The sequence below is a fragment of the Hirsutella rhossiliensis genome (genome assembly GCF_020360975.1).
Source record: "Hirsutella rhossiliensis strain HR02 chromosome Unknown scaffold00006, whole genome shotgun sequence".
Classification (NCBI taxonomy): domain Eukaryota; kingdom Fungi; phylum Ascomycota; class Sordariomycetes; order Hypocreales; family Ophiocordycipitaceae; genus Hirsutella; species Hirsutella rhossiliensis.
The window spans coordinates 2651574-2665846 of record NW_025408672.1 but is presented as its reverse complement, the minus strand read 5'-3'; the positions used below and the strand labels follow the sequence as shown (position 1 = coordinate 2665846).

The following is a 14273-nucleotide window of genomic DNA, read 5'->3' as shown; positions in this document are numbered from 1 at the left end:
TGTTCCTTCTGACGTTCTTGAGCGGCGGTGGCAGCATTCCTGGCGTCTTCCTGGGTTTCCTGGGCGGTCTGCACAAGTTCCTAGCTCTGGCGGCGGGTCCGGTGGCAGCGGTCTTGTCAGTCGGGGCAGTGACAGGGGTTCCGGATATCTCGGCCTAGGGCTACTTTTAACGGTGCCATGTCGATGGAAGAGTGCCAAGACGAGTTATGGGCGAAGTCGAGGGCGGGCAGCAGGAACTCCAGTTGTCTTGATGCTTCGTCACGTAGAATCGTAGCTTTTGATCCAGGTATTGATTTGTGACTTCTACACCCCTTGGGTCTGAGGGTGTAGGAGCTTCCATGACGATGCTTCGTTCCCGTGAGCCGGTTAATCTCTGCGAGGAAGGCGAAATAAACTGTCCAGCGTTGTCAGAAATCCATACGAGGGCATACCGAAGAAACGATAGAGGTAGCGGAAGTAGCGGCTAGCTAAGACTTCTGCTGTATCGTTTTCTTTCCTGGGAGCGTGGCGATAATCCGGCTTAGCTTGCAGACGAAGGTCCAAACATAGTCATATCCGTAACGGTCTTTCGGCATATCCTTCCCGTCACATTCGACGTGCTCCCAAACAGAAGTCGGCACGGGCAGTGGATGGAGCAGTCCAGGGTCTTGTCTCGAGGGTTTTGTTGCGGCGGCAGTCGTGGCAGTTCCGAATATAACGACGGATATCCTCCTTCATCCTTGGCCAGTAGAAGTCTCGTTGGAGCAGCTTGATCACCTTGTTCTGTCCGGCGTGAGCGAAGATCTGGGGCTCGTGGGCTTCGCGAATGAGCGCGGTCTGAAGAAACGTCTGCTTGTCTGAGGTCTGGGCTGGTACGATCAGGTGTGTTCCATGGGTGCCGAGGTCTTGGAGGAGGTTCTCTTGGCGGATCAACGAAACGAGTTCGGCTCCTTCGGGACCGAGTTCGGGTCTAGTTCTGGGCGGTCTTGATCGGGCGTCTGCTGTATCCCTCGGTCTTCTGGGGTCTGTAGGGCACTCGTGGCCCTCAGAACTAATGGTCTAGTAGGCTTAGGTTCGGGACTAAAGTTCTGAGGGCAGGTTGCCGGCGGCCGTAGGGTCTAGAGAGTCGGTCGCGAAGCCTAGCCTTTCCGGAGGATCAGGGTCACCGTGCGTTCCTCGGCCCGGGCCTTTACGGTAGGGAGCTCCGCTGTCTTCCTGGAGAGGGCATCGGCGACTACGTTCAGTCGACCGGGGCGGTAGAGAAACGGATGTCGAACTGGGCGAGAAAGTCGGACCATCTGATCTAGGCGCTTCGTAGAGAAATGGACTAAGGCTTCGTGATCGGTGATCACATCGAACTTCTGGCCTAAGAGCTCTGGGTAGAAGTGCTCTAGACTCTGTACGACGGCGAGGAGCTCTCGATCTTGGATTGGGTAGGCTCGCTCGGCCGGGGTCATGGTCTTAGAGAAGAATCAACGGGCTTCCAGGTCTGATCAGGCTGTTCCTGCCATAGAACACCAGCTGTGGCATTCCGGGAGGCATCGGTCTCCAGTCGGGTCGGCAGTTCTGGTCTAAAGAAGGCGAGGACCGGGGCTTCGATAGCCAGGCGCTTGAGTTGATCAAATGCTTCGCGTTGCTCCGGGCCCATCACAAAGGCAACATCCTTCTTAAGCAACCGGTTCAAGGGTTCTGCCACTCCGGAGGCGTGGTAGCAGAAAACACGGATGAAGTTGCATAGGCCAACGAATGATCGGATCGCGGTGCGGTCTCGGAGGTCTTCAAACTTCCAGTCTTGTATCGATCGAACTTTCCGAGGGTCGACACTAAGGCCCACACCGGCTTCAAGCAGAACGCCGAGGTAGTCAACCTTGGTCACGTTAAATCTAGACTTCTTGATGTCTCCCTGGAGGTTGGCCTGATGGAGTCGCCAGATCACTTCTTGACAGTCTTTCCAGTGGTCTTCTTCTTTATCCGAGTAGATCAGGACGTCATCTGCGTAGGCGCTGGCGCACCGGTCGAGGAGATCGTGAAGCTGCGCGTTGATAAACTGCTGGAACCAGGCGGGACCTACCTTCAGACCGAACGGGAGGACTTTCCAGCGGAAAGTTCCGAAACGGGTGCGAAAGGCGGTCAAATACTCGAGTCAGGGTCCATGCGGAGACGGTGGAAGGCCTGGATCACATCGATCTTCGTAAAGCGTTGAGCTTCACGGCAACCGAAAGCAGTACCTTCGAGGACGGAGCGGGCGTGATGCGACTTTTAAGATGATCGTTCATCCAACGGTAGTCGATGCAGAAGCGGCGGGCGGTCGTGTTCGGTTTCGGAGCGAAGAGGACGGATGCGGCGTGCGGACTCGGATCGGGCTCGATGAAGTCTATCTCCGGAGGTGATCGACAGTCTCTTTCTCTAGAGGCAGATACTTAACGGGCGTGCGGTACGATGGGGTCCTGTCGGCGAAAGAGGCTTCTCAAGCTCTAGGACTACATCGTGACCGGGTCGGCTCGAAGGTAGGGTGTGGGCCTCTTTCTTCGAGAAGAATCCCTCTAGATGGGTGAGCTGGGGCGGTAGACGACTACGGACACAAGCAACATGCTCAGGGTCTTCTCCTGAGGAACGGAATGCTTTGTCCCTGGTAGGTCTTCTGATCCGGGGAGACTTTAGCAATGGTTCGAGCACTAGGGACGGTCTGGTCAAGGCCGGAGCTTGGCTCGAGCTGGACTGGATCCCGGGGCATCAACGGTTCGAGTTCGTTCCACTGTTCGAATCTCTCGTGAGACTCTACTTGGCAGACCAGAGCGTTAATCAGGGCTTGATCTTCGGAGGCTTGGACCGAGGCGACGGAGACGAAGTCGGTAGCAGGGGCGGTCGTGAGCTGAAAACGGACAGACTTCTTGGCAGACGGAGACTTGGACTGAAACGACGGAGACGGAGTCGGTAACGGGTCAGGACAGAGGCCGGAGGAGCTTGATCAGAGCGGCGCCAGTTCTTGTGGAGGATCCGGTAGCGTTTCTCCTCTTTCTCGAGCAGGCGGTTCCGCCTCTCAGCGTCGGCCTGGATCTTAGGGTCGATCCGACCCGAGCGGGGCTTGACGAGAGCTGGATCGTCGGGAGAACTTGGCGAGGCAGGAAGATCATCTGGCCAGATGATCTGTCGGGCGGCGCAGTCAAGCAGGAGGCGCTTCTCCCGCATCCAGAAAAGACCGATAAAGATATCATGGCCACACTCAGCTATATCAAATGTCTCGTTTGCGAACGAACGGCCATCGATGACGAAAGTGGCGACCAGCTGTTTCTGGATATAGCCGGCTGGCTTTCCACGGAAGTCTTGGAGGAATCCGACTCGGAGCTCCTTAATCTGGGCTCCGAGTCTTTGGGCGGCGGACTGGGCGAAGGTTGGGCTAACCAGCAAACGGGTTTCGGCTCCGGTATCACAGAGGGAGCGGGCAGGTAGGCTCACACCATCCACTTGGACTTGACTTGGCTGAGTGAATGACTTGCTAGACCTACTCGCTATCTGTGACACCTTAGGGACCATCAAGGAGACTTGTGATGGTCCTATTCGTTTCGAATCTTGATCAGAGTCGTTGGCAGGGACAGGGACGAAGGCGACACGGGAGACAGCATGGGTGCGGTCGGGACACTCGCGAGAGAGGTGCCCTGTTTTTCCACAAATAAAGCAGGTGCCATTATCCCAATGGGCCCTTTTCTCATCGTCGGTCAAGGCTCTGCCAGCATCACGCGAGGTGATAGGGGTCGAGCCGGTCTTGTTCGGAGTCTTGGCGGTAGTCGGAGCAGTCTTAGTCGGCGCGCGGCGAGATCGGTCGGAAGAGCGGGAGTCCTGTGTCTGCCTCATACTCCTCTTCTGGCAGTGGACAGCGTCCTTAATGAACCCACAGAAAACCTCGTAGGTCACGGACTCGTCACGGGTCTTGGTCAAGAGGCTGTTATCTAGGTTGGCCGGGATGTGCTGCCACAAGGTATGCTTCATCTGGTCCTCGGCACACGACCGGTCGCAGTTAAGTAGTCAAATTCCGCAAGAAAGTCCACAATGTCGGTCTTCCCATTCACGGTAAACTGGAGGCGTTGCAGGCGGTCAAGAGCCTCGGAAAGCTCATTCGGATTGCCATAGGCGGACTCAAGGGCTTGGATCATCTCTGCCACTCCAGAGAAGGGTCGAGTGTCAGAGGAGAAGCGGGTTTCAAGTGCTCGGCGGGCTTTTCCCTCGAGCAGGTTATACAGACAGACCATCCGGCTGTTCTCAGTCCGGAAGGTTCGTACGTCTTCGTCAAATTTGTTCTTTATGCTCAGGATGAAGGAATGGAACTCGTCCTTCTTCCTGAGAACGTCGCGAGACCTTGATGCGCGATTTGGCGGCGTCGCTGTACTCGGGGTTCTTGCCCTCTGGGAAGGGGCAAAAACAGGCCAGGCAGCTTTGCCTGTTGGTCGGAAGGCCGGGCCATTTGGGCCGGCAAAAGCAGTCGAGGGCTCCCGGTGCTGTCGATTTGATTCAACAGACGGAGAGCGTTCATTTAGACGGGCCGTTAAGGCCGCAATCTGTCCCCTCATCTCGCGGATGAGAGCGTCTTGGGGCTCAGGGCAGCCATGGCTGCTATTTCGGATTCAGTGGCTTGGCCAGCAAGCCGGGCAGAACGGCGAGGCTGATCAGAGGGCAGGGCTTCCTCGGATATCATAGTCTCGAGGTCAGAGTCTAGGGTCGGAAATGATACCACGCGGAATCACGGTCAGATGCCTGCACGAGCAGGGACGGTCGGAGGTCAGACGGGACGAATCCCTTGGTCGGAACGGTTGGTCGGACGACTACACACGCGTAGTCTTGGTCGGAACGGACGTGATCTCAGCCTTGAGGATCACTTGGTCGGTGGTCAGTCTTGGTCGGAACGGTCAGAACGGATGCGCTGGATTTACGTCAGGCGCGTGTGACGTGAAAGCTCGGTGCCTATTTGCTTAATCGCTGGCAAGCGATCTTATTGAGCTTTGAGTAGTGTTACGGCCAGGCACATACGAGCCTTGACGGCTATAAAGATGTATTGGCACTATGAACGAAGACTCAAAGCTAAGGAGCAAGAAAGGAAGACTAGACTACACGACCGAGCGGGCCCTTATATAGACACGAGGTCGCGCGTGGGCACGTGATGCTGCTTGGGCACGTGACACTGGTGAGGTTCTGCGCTGGCGGCTCTACGCTGGCGCCCAGGGTCGTGACACTACCTAGCTAAGCTATTTAGCTAATATGGCCGGGCTTCTAAGCCCTATATAGCTAGGGGGACGAAAATAGCGGTTAGCTATAGATATAGCCTTCCTCCTTCTATATTATATCTAAAAGAAGCGGGAGTTTAATAAGAAGACTATTACTAGTACCCTCTTATTAAATATAAAGGGCGCCTTTAATTTCGTATTAAAGGAATAGCTTATAAGGGTCTTAAGGGAATTAAACCTCCCTAAGGCCCTTATAAGCTAGGTAGACTACTTCCTTACTAAAAGGAAGATCTAGCTAGCCTTCGAGGGGTAAGTCTAGCCCCTTATAGACCTAGTAATAAGAGTACCTTAAGGGTCCCTTATTAGCCCTATTTTATTCCTCTTATACGTAAGGGGGATACTAGCGGCTAAGGGATACTAGCTATCTTATATAGATAACTTTAGTATTTCTATAATATTAACCTCGGCTAAGAAGAACGTTTAGTAGCTAGAAGTAATAGCTATTAACCTATTCGAATAAGCTAAAGACTAAGGGGTCTACTTCGACCTATTAAAGATAGAACTTATTTACTTTAGTAGGTAATAGCAGCCTATTTTAAAGGGTATAATAGTAAGAGGCTTATTTTTTAAGGTAAAGCCCTTAGTATAGTAGCTAGGGGTCTTCTTTAATTCTAAGCTCTTATTTAAATAATATATTAAGAAGAAGGTAGTCTCTATATAAGCTACCTTTAAAGGACTATCCCGCCTAACCTCTACGTAAAAAGGCTTATTATTTAGAGCCTTTAAATAGCTCTACTAAGCTTACGTAACCTCTATAATAGACTATAGGGCCTAACTCTAGTATAGGGGGCCTAAGACCCTTAAGAGCCTTATAAAGCCTTTCTAAAGGCTATAAAACTAAGCTCTTTTAAAGGTCTTAAGAGCCTTTAAAGGATCCCCGATTAAGGGTTTAGAAGCTAAAGCGGCCCTACCGCTACTAAAAGTACGATTTAAAAGGGTATACCTTTCTTATACCTTTTAGACCCTATACTTCTTACCTAGTTACCCTATAAGGTAAGCTTACGACCTAGCTATATAAGATAACCTCGCTAACTTAAGCTCTAACCTAAGGGCCTTAAGCTATATTAGGCTATATATATAGCTCTTCCGCCTCCTTAAAGGCCTAGTAGCTATTATAGGACTTAATTATAACTTAGAAAGAAGGAAAGCTAGCTAGGAGTCCTTATAAGCCCTAGAGCCTAAGGCCTTTATTATAGTAATAAAAGCCCTTAAGCCCTTAGCTAAGAAGTAATACTAACGCCTCTTAGCTAGCCTAGCTAGCTTAAAAGACTTTAGGTTATAGCCCTTAGCCTTTTATACTAATAGCTTTAAGGGGTGCCTTAAGGGGTCCCTTATAAAGACTAACGCTTACTCCTTTTATAAAATAGGCCTAGAAAATAGGCCTATTAAAGCGTACTATAAGAACCTAGGGCCCTTAATCGAAGTAGCTAATATAGAGCTATTCGCGATACTAAGGGTCCTAGAAGACCTAGCTAAGAGGCCTCGGCCCTTAAAGCTTAGCCCTCTTAACCCCCTTATAGATACCTATATCTTTATAAATAGCTAAGCCGCTATAAAGAAGGTTATAGGTTTCTTAGACTAAGCTATATATATTAAAAGGCTCCTATCTAGCTTAGAAGCCTTTTATAACGTATAGCTATACTAGTACCCTAGCTACCTAGGGATCTTTAGTAATAAGCTAGCCGACTAGCTAGCTAAAAGAAGCTTAAGGGCCCTTACCTAAGGGACCCCCTTAGTCTCTATTAGCTACTTATAAAGAAAGGTCTAGTAAGCTACTAAGGACTATTAAAAGGGACTCTAGGCTACTAAGGCGGCTAAAGGCCCTAGGGCTAAGGGCCTAGGTAAGCACTATATATCTATTTAAAAGACCCCGCTTGCCTTAGCCAGAAAGGACCTTATAAGGAGGCCTAGGCCGACCCTCTCGGCCTTTTACTAGCTCCTCTTTAGGGCTAGCTTCTTATTTTCCTTCCTAAAAAGGACTAATAAGGTAGACCGAGACGACTGCCGCTACGGCTAAGGAAGGCATACGGCTAGGCACCTTATTCTAAGGTGCCCGAACTATAGGAGGGAAAGAGAGGTCCTTTACCGGACCTTTAAGACATAGAAGGGGGCCCTTAGCCTACCTATTCTTTATAGCTCTAAGGAAGGAAGGGAAGCCCTTCTAACCTTCTTAGCTAAAATAGAGATAGGGACAGCTAAGTAGCTCGAAAAGGAGTAACCTAGGGGTCCTAGGGCCCTTAGGGGGGGAAATCACCGCGCGGGAGGAACCAGACTAACCTTTCCTTTATTATTTACCTTTATAGCTACCCTTTCCCTAATTGGTTGTAAGCCCCCGGGCTCTATAGCTAGCTAGGACTGCTAATAGGGGCCTAGGCCCCTACTAGCCTCGCCATGGCCCTAGAGGCTGCATGCGAGTAATGATATAAAAAAAAACGACACCAAGATCGAGTGCATATACGGTATGTCGCGTAACTGACACTTTCTCGCGACCGTTAGCCCAGTCTTGCCCCGCATCGTCTGCCGTAGCTAACAAGACAAGTCGCGCCTTCTCGTAACCCGTCAGTCAGATAATGACTCTCTACACCTGTTCGAGGCGACAATCACAAGCGAGTTCCTTCAGATGCTGGAGCGTCCCCGCCTCGCTGCGGTACCGACCCAAGGACCCACTATCAAGCACCGAACTATTCGTTTCAGCCCGGAGTGGACTTTCAGGCAGCGACTTATGTCGGAAGTCCTAGATACGGATCCAAGGCCAAATTGCGGTGACTCGGACATTGGCGAAAGCATGAATTCGCCACTGCGCAATGGGAAACGACGGCGAGACCCCGAAGATGGAAGAACACGTGCTATGAGGCGCAAGACGTAGAGGCGCTGATGCGCCTGTTGTTCTATTGTACGGAGCTGCCTTCTGCATTAATCCACCTATAAGACTTCTTGGTTTGTGCACACGGCTCGCGGAATTCTACAGAATACCCAGATAAGGTCCATTCATGATCGACCTTGCCTGTCACGGGGAGACCAGGCAGGCAACAGGGTCCTGCCTAGAAGGCAACAGCAGTAGCTGGAGTATGATATGGCCATCCCTCCTCCAGTGAGAAGTGACGGGCGGCCAGAGATCAACAATTGCATGAATCGCTTCCCGTTCTTCACTCTATTTCGTCGTGTTTGTGCTCCTTACGTTGCCGTAGCATACATATATATATTGGGACTCGTCAAGGCTTCTCTCGCACGTATATAGATGCTTTCCCGTCTCCAAGGCTACCATGAGCGATCCTGAACTGGTCAGTGGCGAGGATTAAATCGCTGAGCTTCTTATGCTGGTAAGTGCGAGAATCGAAATCTGAGTGCCTTTTCATCAGAATTTCTCCAACGTTTGCAAGGTGGGCCCATCCGTCATCATGCGAACTCGCCTCCACTGCCGCTCTCAGCCAGGCCCTGACCTAATCGGGGACATCGCTTTGTCCTTCTGAAGCTGGACGATTCGTAACCCCATCAGTATGGCTTATAGGGCCGTCCTTCGGTGCAATGTTGTCAACGTAGATGAATTTGTCGCAAGCGTGTCTTGCGTTCGCCGCAGCGATAGACCAACAGGCCACTCTCGCGGATCCGCGAGGCCAGTCGAGTGAAATCGCTGTCACTCGACACGATGCAGGAGCCGTCGAATCGACCGGAGTAGAGCAGGTCCATGGTGTCAATCACCATGGCGGAGTCTGTTGCATTCTTGCCATGCGTACACGCAAACTGCTGAATTGGCTGAATTGAGTTCTCGAGTAGGTGAAATTTCCATCCCGTCGGGGTCATGCCCGTCCAGTCACCATACGCCCTTTTCACAAAGGCGGTGCCGTATTTTTCAATTTCTGCCAGCACTGGTCTAGTCATGCTGGGTTGAGCATTATCCGCATCGATTAGAACGGCTATCTTAACCGTTTGCGAGTTACAGACCATGGCAACTGGTTCTCCACGACCGTGTATAACGATGTGAGTATGTTGTATGCCTGTGAGTGGTGAGTTAAGGCGTACTTGAATAATGTGTGCTGAGAGGTGAGTAACCCTAAGGCGTATCTGCGCTTTGCCGGCACTCGCATTCGAAGAATCTGTTCAATCCGAGTGTGCCGCTACTACACATCATCGCCCAAAGCGTCAATCCTACTGTGTCAAGCCTGTGGGGAATAAGATTTCTACATGGCGCTGGAATATACCTCACCACCCACGATGCGCCGGACGTAGACCCTGCGTCCTGATACAGGGAAACAGCAGCCGTGGAGCCAGGAGCATTAAAGTTGGAACCTACGGGCGGCCACGTCGTCGCCGTGCAGAGGGTCTGTCTTTACAATGCCAACACAGCGACAACACAAAAATGCCCTGTCTGTTACCTGGCGGATGTTGCCAAACGAGACCGCCGGGGCGAAGCTGCTAGGAGAATCAAGTGGCGCACGAACCGAGGGTAAGTCTCAAATCTTTATAGATCGCCCTTGTCGTGTCAGGCGAAGCGTCCAACTCAATCGACGTAGGTTACGTCCAAGGTTTAGAAGCGACCGCGTTTGCGGCGAGGCGATGGTCCATGGTGCAGTTATATAGTGTGACGTGCGGTCCGTTTCTTTTCATCTTCTGTCATACATCACGCATACCGCTTTATCGTCGGTTATCGCCGTGGTCTCGAAATACTCGCGGCTCGTTGCGGTTATTGGATATCACCGTTCTCGGCAGCGGCATCATGGCTGAGGAACACGAATGTCCACAAGCCACACTACTGTGGTGGGACCATCAAGACTTGGAGGTTCGATGTCCCGGGTGCCACGACACACATACACATCAACACCACCGCCTCTCTAACAAGGCAATGACTATGCGCGCCGAACCACTTTGCTACGGACGCCGCCTTACGGACGCCGTGTGGCTGATCTATTCGTTAGCTATATTATATCTTAAACGGACGGATATAGGTTCTCTCGTATTTATTGCATAGAACTATTATACTCTACGAGGAATAACTACTAACGTAGCTCTAACCGGTAAAATAGGTTCTTAATTACTTAGGTAGCTATAGAACTAGGATTAAATAAATTAAGTTATATACTAATAATAAATCCTTAGGAGAAAATACTAAATCTTAATCTCTTAGTATATACTTAACTTATACTAGTAAATATTTTATATATATATACGGATATTAATATTAGCTTTATATATAACTTAATAGTAAGTTATATAGCTTTATTAAGTTAAGCGGGCTATAACTATTAAGTTATTATATATTAAGGGCTAGCGTATACTTAGCGTAGTAATATAAGGCTAAATAATTATTTATTTAAAGCTAAGGAGAAAGGAGGAAAACTCGATTTTATTTACGCTAATTATTTATCTTCCTTAGTCCTTAGCTTAACCTATATTTAAGTACTATTTAGTATAAGTTTAAGTTAAGCTTTACTTATATATAGGTCTACTTTAGCTTAACTTTAGTATAGTTACTATAGTATAACCTTAGCCCTTTATAAGTATAGCCTATAATACTACCCCTGCCTTCTCTTTTTTATTAGTAGTACTTTTTTTCCTTTCTTACTACCTTTTTATTATTACCCTTCTTTATTTCTTAAGCGTATATAGCCGCGTCCTTTTACTTTAAGCCTACCCTATCTTTTTATATTATATACTTATTCCGCCTTATTCTACCCTCTTTTATATATATACCCCTGTACCTTACTAACTATATATATGCCCTACTATATATAAATACCTTTCTTTTTCCTCTTTCTTTTTTCCTTTCTTTTTCCTCCTTTAAGCTTTACTTTCTTTATATATACACTCTTACTTTACTTAATTTTTATCTTTACGCCGCGCTATATTATAACTACTATAGGCCCTTATACGCTTACTAGCTTTTCTACTTTATATAGCGGTACTTCTTATAGAGTAAGTAGAGGGATAGATATAAGTATAGTCTATAAGAAGAAGGTTAATAATTTATAAAAGAAAAAAGGAAGAAAAGTATAGGCTTAGCTTATATAAGTATAGAAGCTACTTATATATAAACTTAGCCTAGACCTTAGTCTAGGCCTATATAAGGTAAAAGCCCTTATATTATACCCTTACTTAGCTTTTAAAGGGGCGCGACTTTAAATAATACTTAATACCGCGCTTAGGAGGATAAAACCCTCGCGCGAACTATATACGCCTAGTCGCGGAAAAAACATTAGTAAATAATATATATCTCGCGCAGAGAGATATAAGAAGTATATATAAAATATATAAAGGTAAAATTAAAAGTAAGGGCTCGGATAGGTAGGGCAGAGATATTTAATTCTTATAAGGGCAGTAATTTAAGTAAGGGAGTAATTATTATATTACCTTAATTATCTTTCTTTCCTCTATCTAACGCCCTTCTTTATACTTATCTAGTATCTTAATTAATAAAGAAGATCCTACTTAAAGAAGCTATTAATATCCTCTTAACTACTAAGCTTTTTACTAGTTTTTCCCTTTTATTTTAGCTATTACCGGTATATCTATCTTATCTCTTACTACCTTTATAGGAAGCTATCGCTACTTTTACTTCCCCTTATGCCCCTACCCTCCTCTTTGCACCTCTTTTTAGCTCCTTCTTTTAAACCGGTTTTTTAGCTTCCGAGGTCCCTCTTACTAAGGGATATCTCCGAGAACTACGAAATCAGGCCATACTTTGCGATAAAAGTAATTACTTTACTTTTACTTAGTAAAAAAACATAATAAATATTTATTTCTTAATTGCCTAGTTTATAGATACTATAGAGAAGACGCGTAGGGTAAAGTTACGTGCGATAAATATATAGGGATACCTAGTCCATTTCCCCGGGGATTCTGCTAGATAACTTTTAACTGGGCCCTCGCCTCTAGTCGGTTAGGTCATCTAATGCGCTAGATTAATACCAGACGGTCAATGCTGGCCGAATGTTAGTTCTGCACCGCGAGACTTGGGCGTAATAGAAGCCTTAAAAACATAGACCAACCATTACCACCAACCATTACCACCAACCGTCGTCTTGTTTATTAAACAAAGGTCCTTTGCTTGCTGTTTATGGCTGCCAGGCCACCTGGCAAGGCTGCTTCCGTAGGGAGGTCGCGGACGATGAACTATGGGGAGGGAGCCGGCTGATTCCGCGATTCAGCTCCTTGGGGGCGTGATGCTCGGCATTTATTGGCTAACAACTAGTTGGCGGAACGCGAACCTCTGGAGACTCTTTCTCCATCTGTGGGGCGCAATTGTACTCACGTGGCGGGGAATACGATTGCATTACGATTGCGGCTAGATAGTTAGCCTCTTGGCTCCTTCATGCAACGTGCGTTATCTGCGCTCGACTTAGATGCAGATGACGTTGGTTCTGTAAAGCCAAGTTCCGATTCCGGCAGGTCTCGTGACTTCGCACCTCTATATGGAGAGAAAGGGACCTAAGGCCTGCGCACTTCGCTTGCTTCTTCTAAATTTCTGATAGCAACATGTCAGGATAAACATATCGCGTGACATTGACATTTGACATGGCTGCTGTCTTGAACGGGAGGGAGAGATCGGTCGTCGAGCGGAAGGCGCTGCTTGCAGGTGCCGATTCGAGATTCGTTCTAAAGGTGGTTATTGGGCCGGAGGACTCAGTCATAGCAACAATCGATATTGTCTTTGATGACAGAAGGTAGTCTTTTGTTGTAAATAGCGCTTCTACATGTTTTGTTTCCTAAGAGAGGATAGATTTTCTGTGTGTCCAACGCTCCTCCTCCCTCAATCTCTATTAGCCCCTCAGGGAGAGAAAGTGCTAAAAAGCCGACCGATCTGTCCAAAGAAAATAAGAGATGCCATGCATATGACGGTTATAAAGAGTCTATCGGCCTTAACCACTGCCCAAGTCAAGGGGACGAAGGTCCCGGTTATATACACAAAAACGGTGTCCATGTGGGTCGGGACACCTCCTTGACTGGGGGGGAATGTCGTTTGACATGATCGACGATATGACCGAGAAACGAACCGACCGCGCTGCAGCTCGCCGAGTGTGCCTACAAGCAATGCATATCATATAGCGAGATTGTCTAAAGGTTATAGCGTGTCCGATAAATAGATAAAATTTATTTCAACGAACGATATGTAAAGTGAATACACATATATACGAGCCGCGTGCCTAATCGTCGCATGAGGGCATGTTTAAAACATCTTGTCCAAGCCCTTTAGATGCTGTGCCTACATACGCAATTATCGCTTCTGGCTTTGTGCCACTAAAACTCCCTTTTCGTTCTTAACTTGGATATCAGGAACCCTCCTAGCAGTAACGGTCTCAGAGATGCCCGACTCGGACTTGAAGGTAATTGTATAGTCCGCATTGATGACGATGGTGGTCAGCTTGTCCGCATCTTCCGACCGAAGAATGTGTTGTTTAAATCCGACTGTCGTTTCTGAATCAAATAGCCGGTCCGTCGTGGCTTTCGCGACAGCTGCCGCTGCGACCGAGGCGGCGACACTCGTTACGGGGCCGGCGAGCATACCCAACACCCCAGCGGTAGCGCCAAAGAGACTGATGGTGGTGACCGTTCCTATTGACTCAAGGAAATCGACCACGTCCCGAAAGTTGTTGGGGTTCGTCATGTAATTGATCGTTATGTCGTCGTTGTAGAAGCTGAGAAGCCACCAGTCCCGGCCAGTGGTGAAAGGGCCGGTATTATATTCCACCGTGGTTCTGTTGTCAGGGTCCGGGCTCTTTCCTTGCTCAATAAGCGGCCACTCGGCCCTGCTCTTATAGACGCTGCTGTATTTGTGAATGAGCGAGACGGACTTGATTTTCTCGGGCGCGTTGTTTTGAATCGTGACACTGGCTGTACGCTTTACCGTTCCCCAGTCTATTCTTCGTTCCAGCGACGAGGGCACCGCAGCGGTGATCTCGACGAGTGCGAGGAGCGCATACAGGAAGTTCTTGGTCTGCATTTTGCGTCTGAGCCGGAGCGGGAAAGGGGCCAGAGGTGGGAAAGATAAAACGAGTGATGAAATGGGGTTGGTCCGAAGGTGAT

The 14273-nt window shown here is 48.6% G+C and overlaps 3 protein-coding genes across 3 annotated transcripts; all 3 read right to left on the bottom strand.

Moving 5' to 3' along the window:
* Positions 1–1432: 1432 nt before the first annotated feature.
* On the bottom strand, positions 1433–2255 carry HRG_06497 (reverse transcriptase (RNA-dependent DNA polymerase) domain-containing protein; the record flags this gene model as incomplete). The annotated part of the gene is made up of 2 exons (XM_044864968.1): positions 1433–2116; positions 2208–2255. The coding sequence occupies 2 exons, from the start codon at positions 2253–2255 to the stop codon at positions 1433–1435; spliced, it is 732 nt and encodes a 243-aa protein (XP_044719908.1).
* A 6440-nt stretch (positions 2256–8695) lies between these two features.
* Positions 8696–9134, bottom strand: HRG_06496 (NYN domain-containing protein; the record flags this gene model as incomplete). The annotated part of the gene is made up of 2 exons (XM_044864967.1): positions 8696–8816; positions 8845–9134. The coding sequence occupies 2 exons, from the start codon at positions 9132–9134 to the stop codon at positions 8696–8698; spliced, it is 411 nt and encodes a 136-aa protein (XP_044719907.1).
* A 4330-nt stretch (positions 9135–13464) lies between these two features.
* Positions 13465–14190, bottom strand: HRG_06495 (uncharacterized protein; the record flags this gene model as incomplete). Its single annotated transcript, XM_044864966.1, has 2 exons — positions 13465–13709; positions 13755–14190. 2 exons carry the CDS (start codon positions 14188–14190, stop codon positions 13465–13467), a joined length of 681 nt encoding a protein of 226 aa, XP_044719906.1.
* Between the last annotated feature and the right edge of the window lie 83 nt (positions 14191–14273).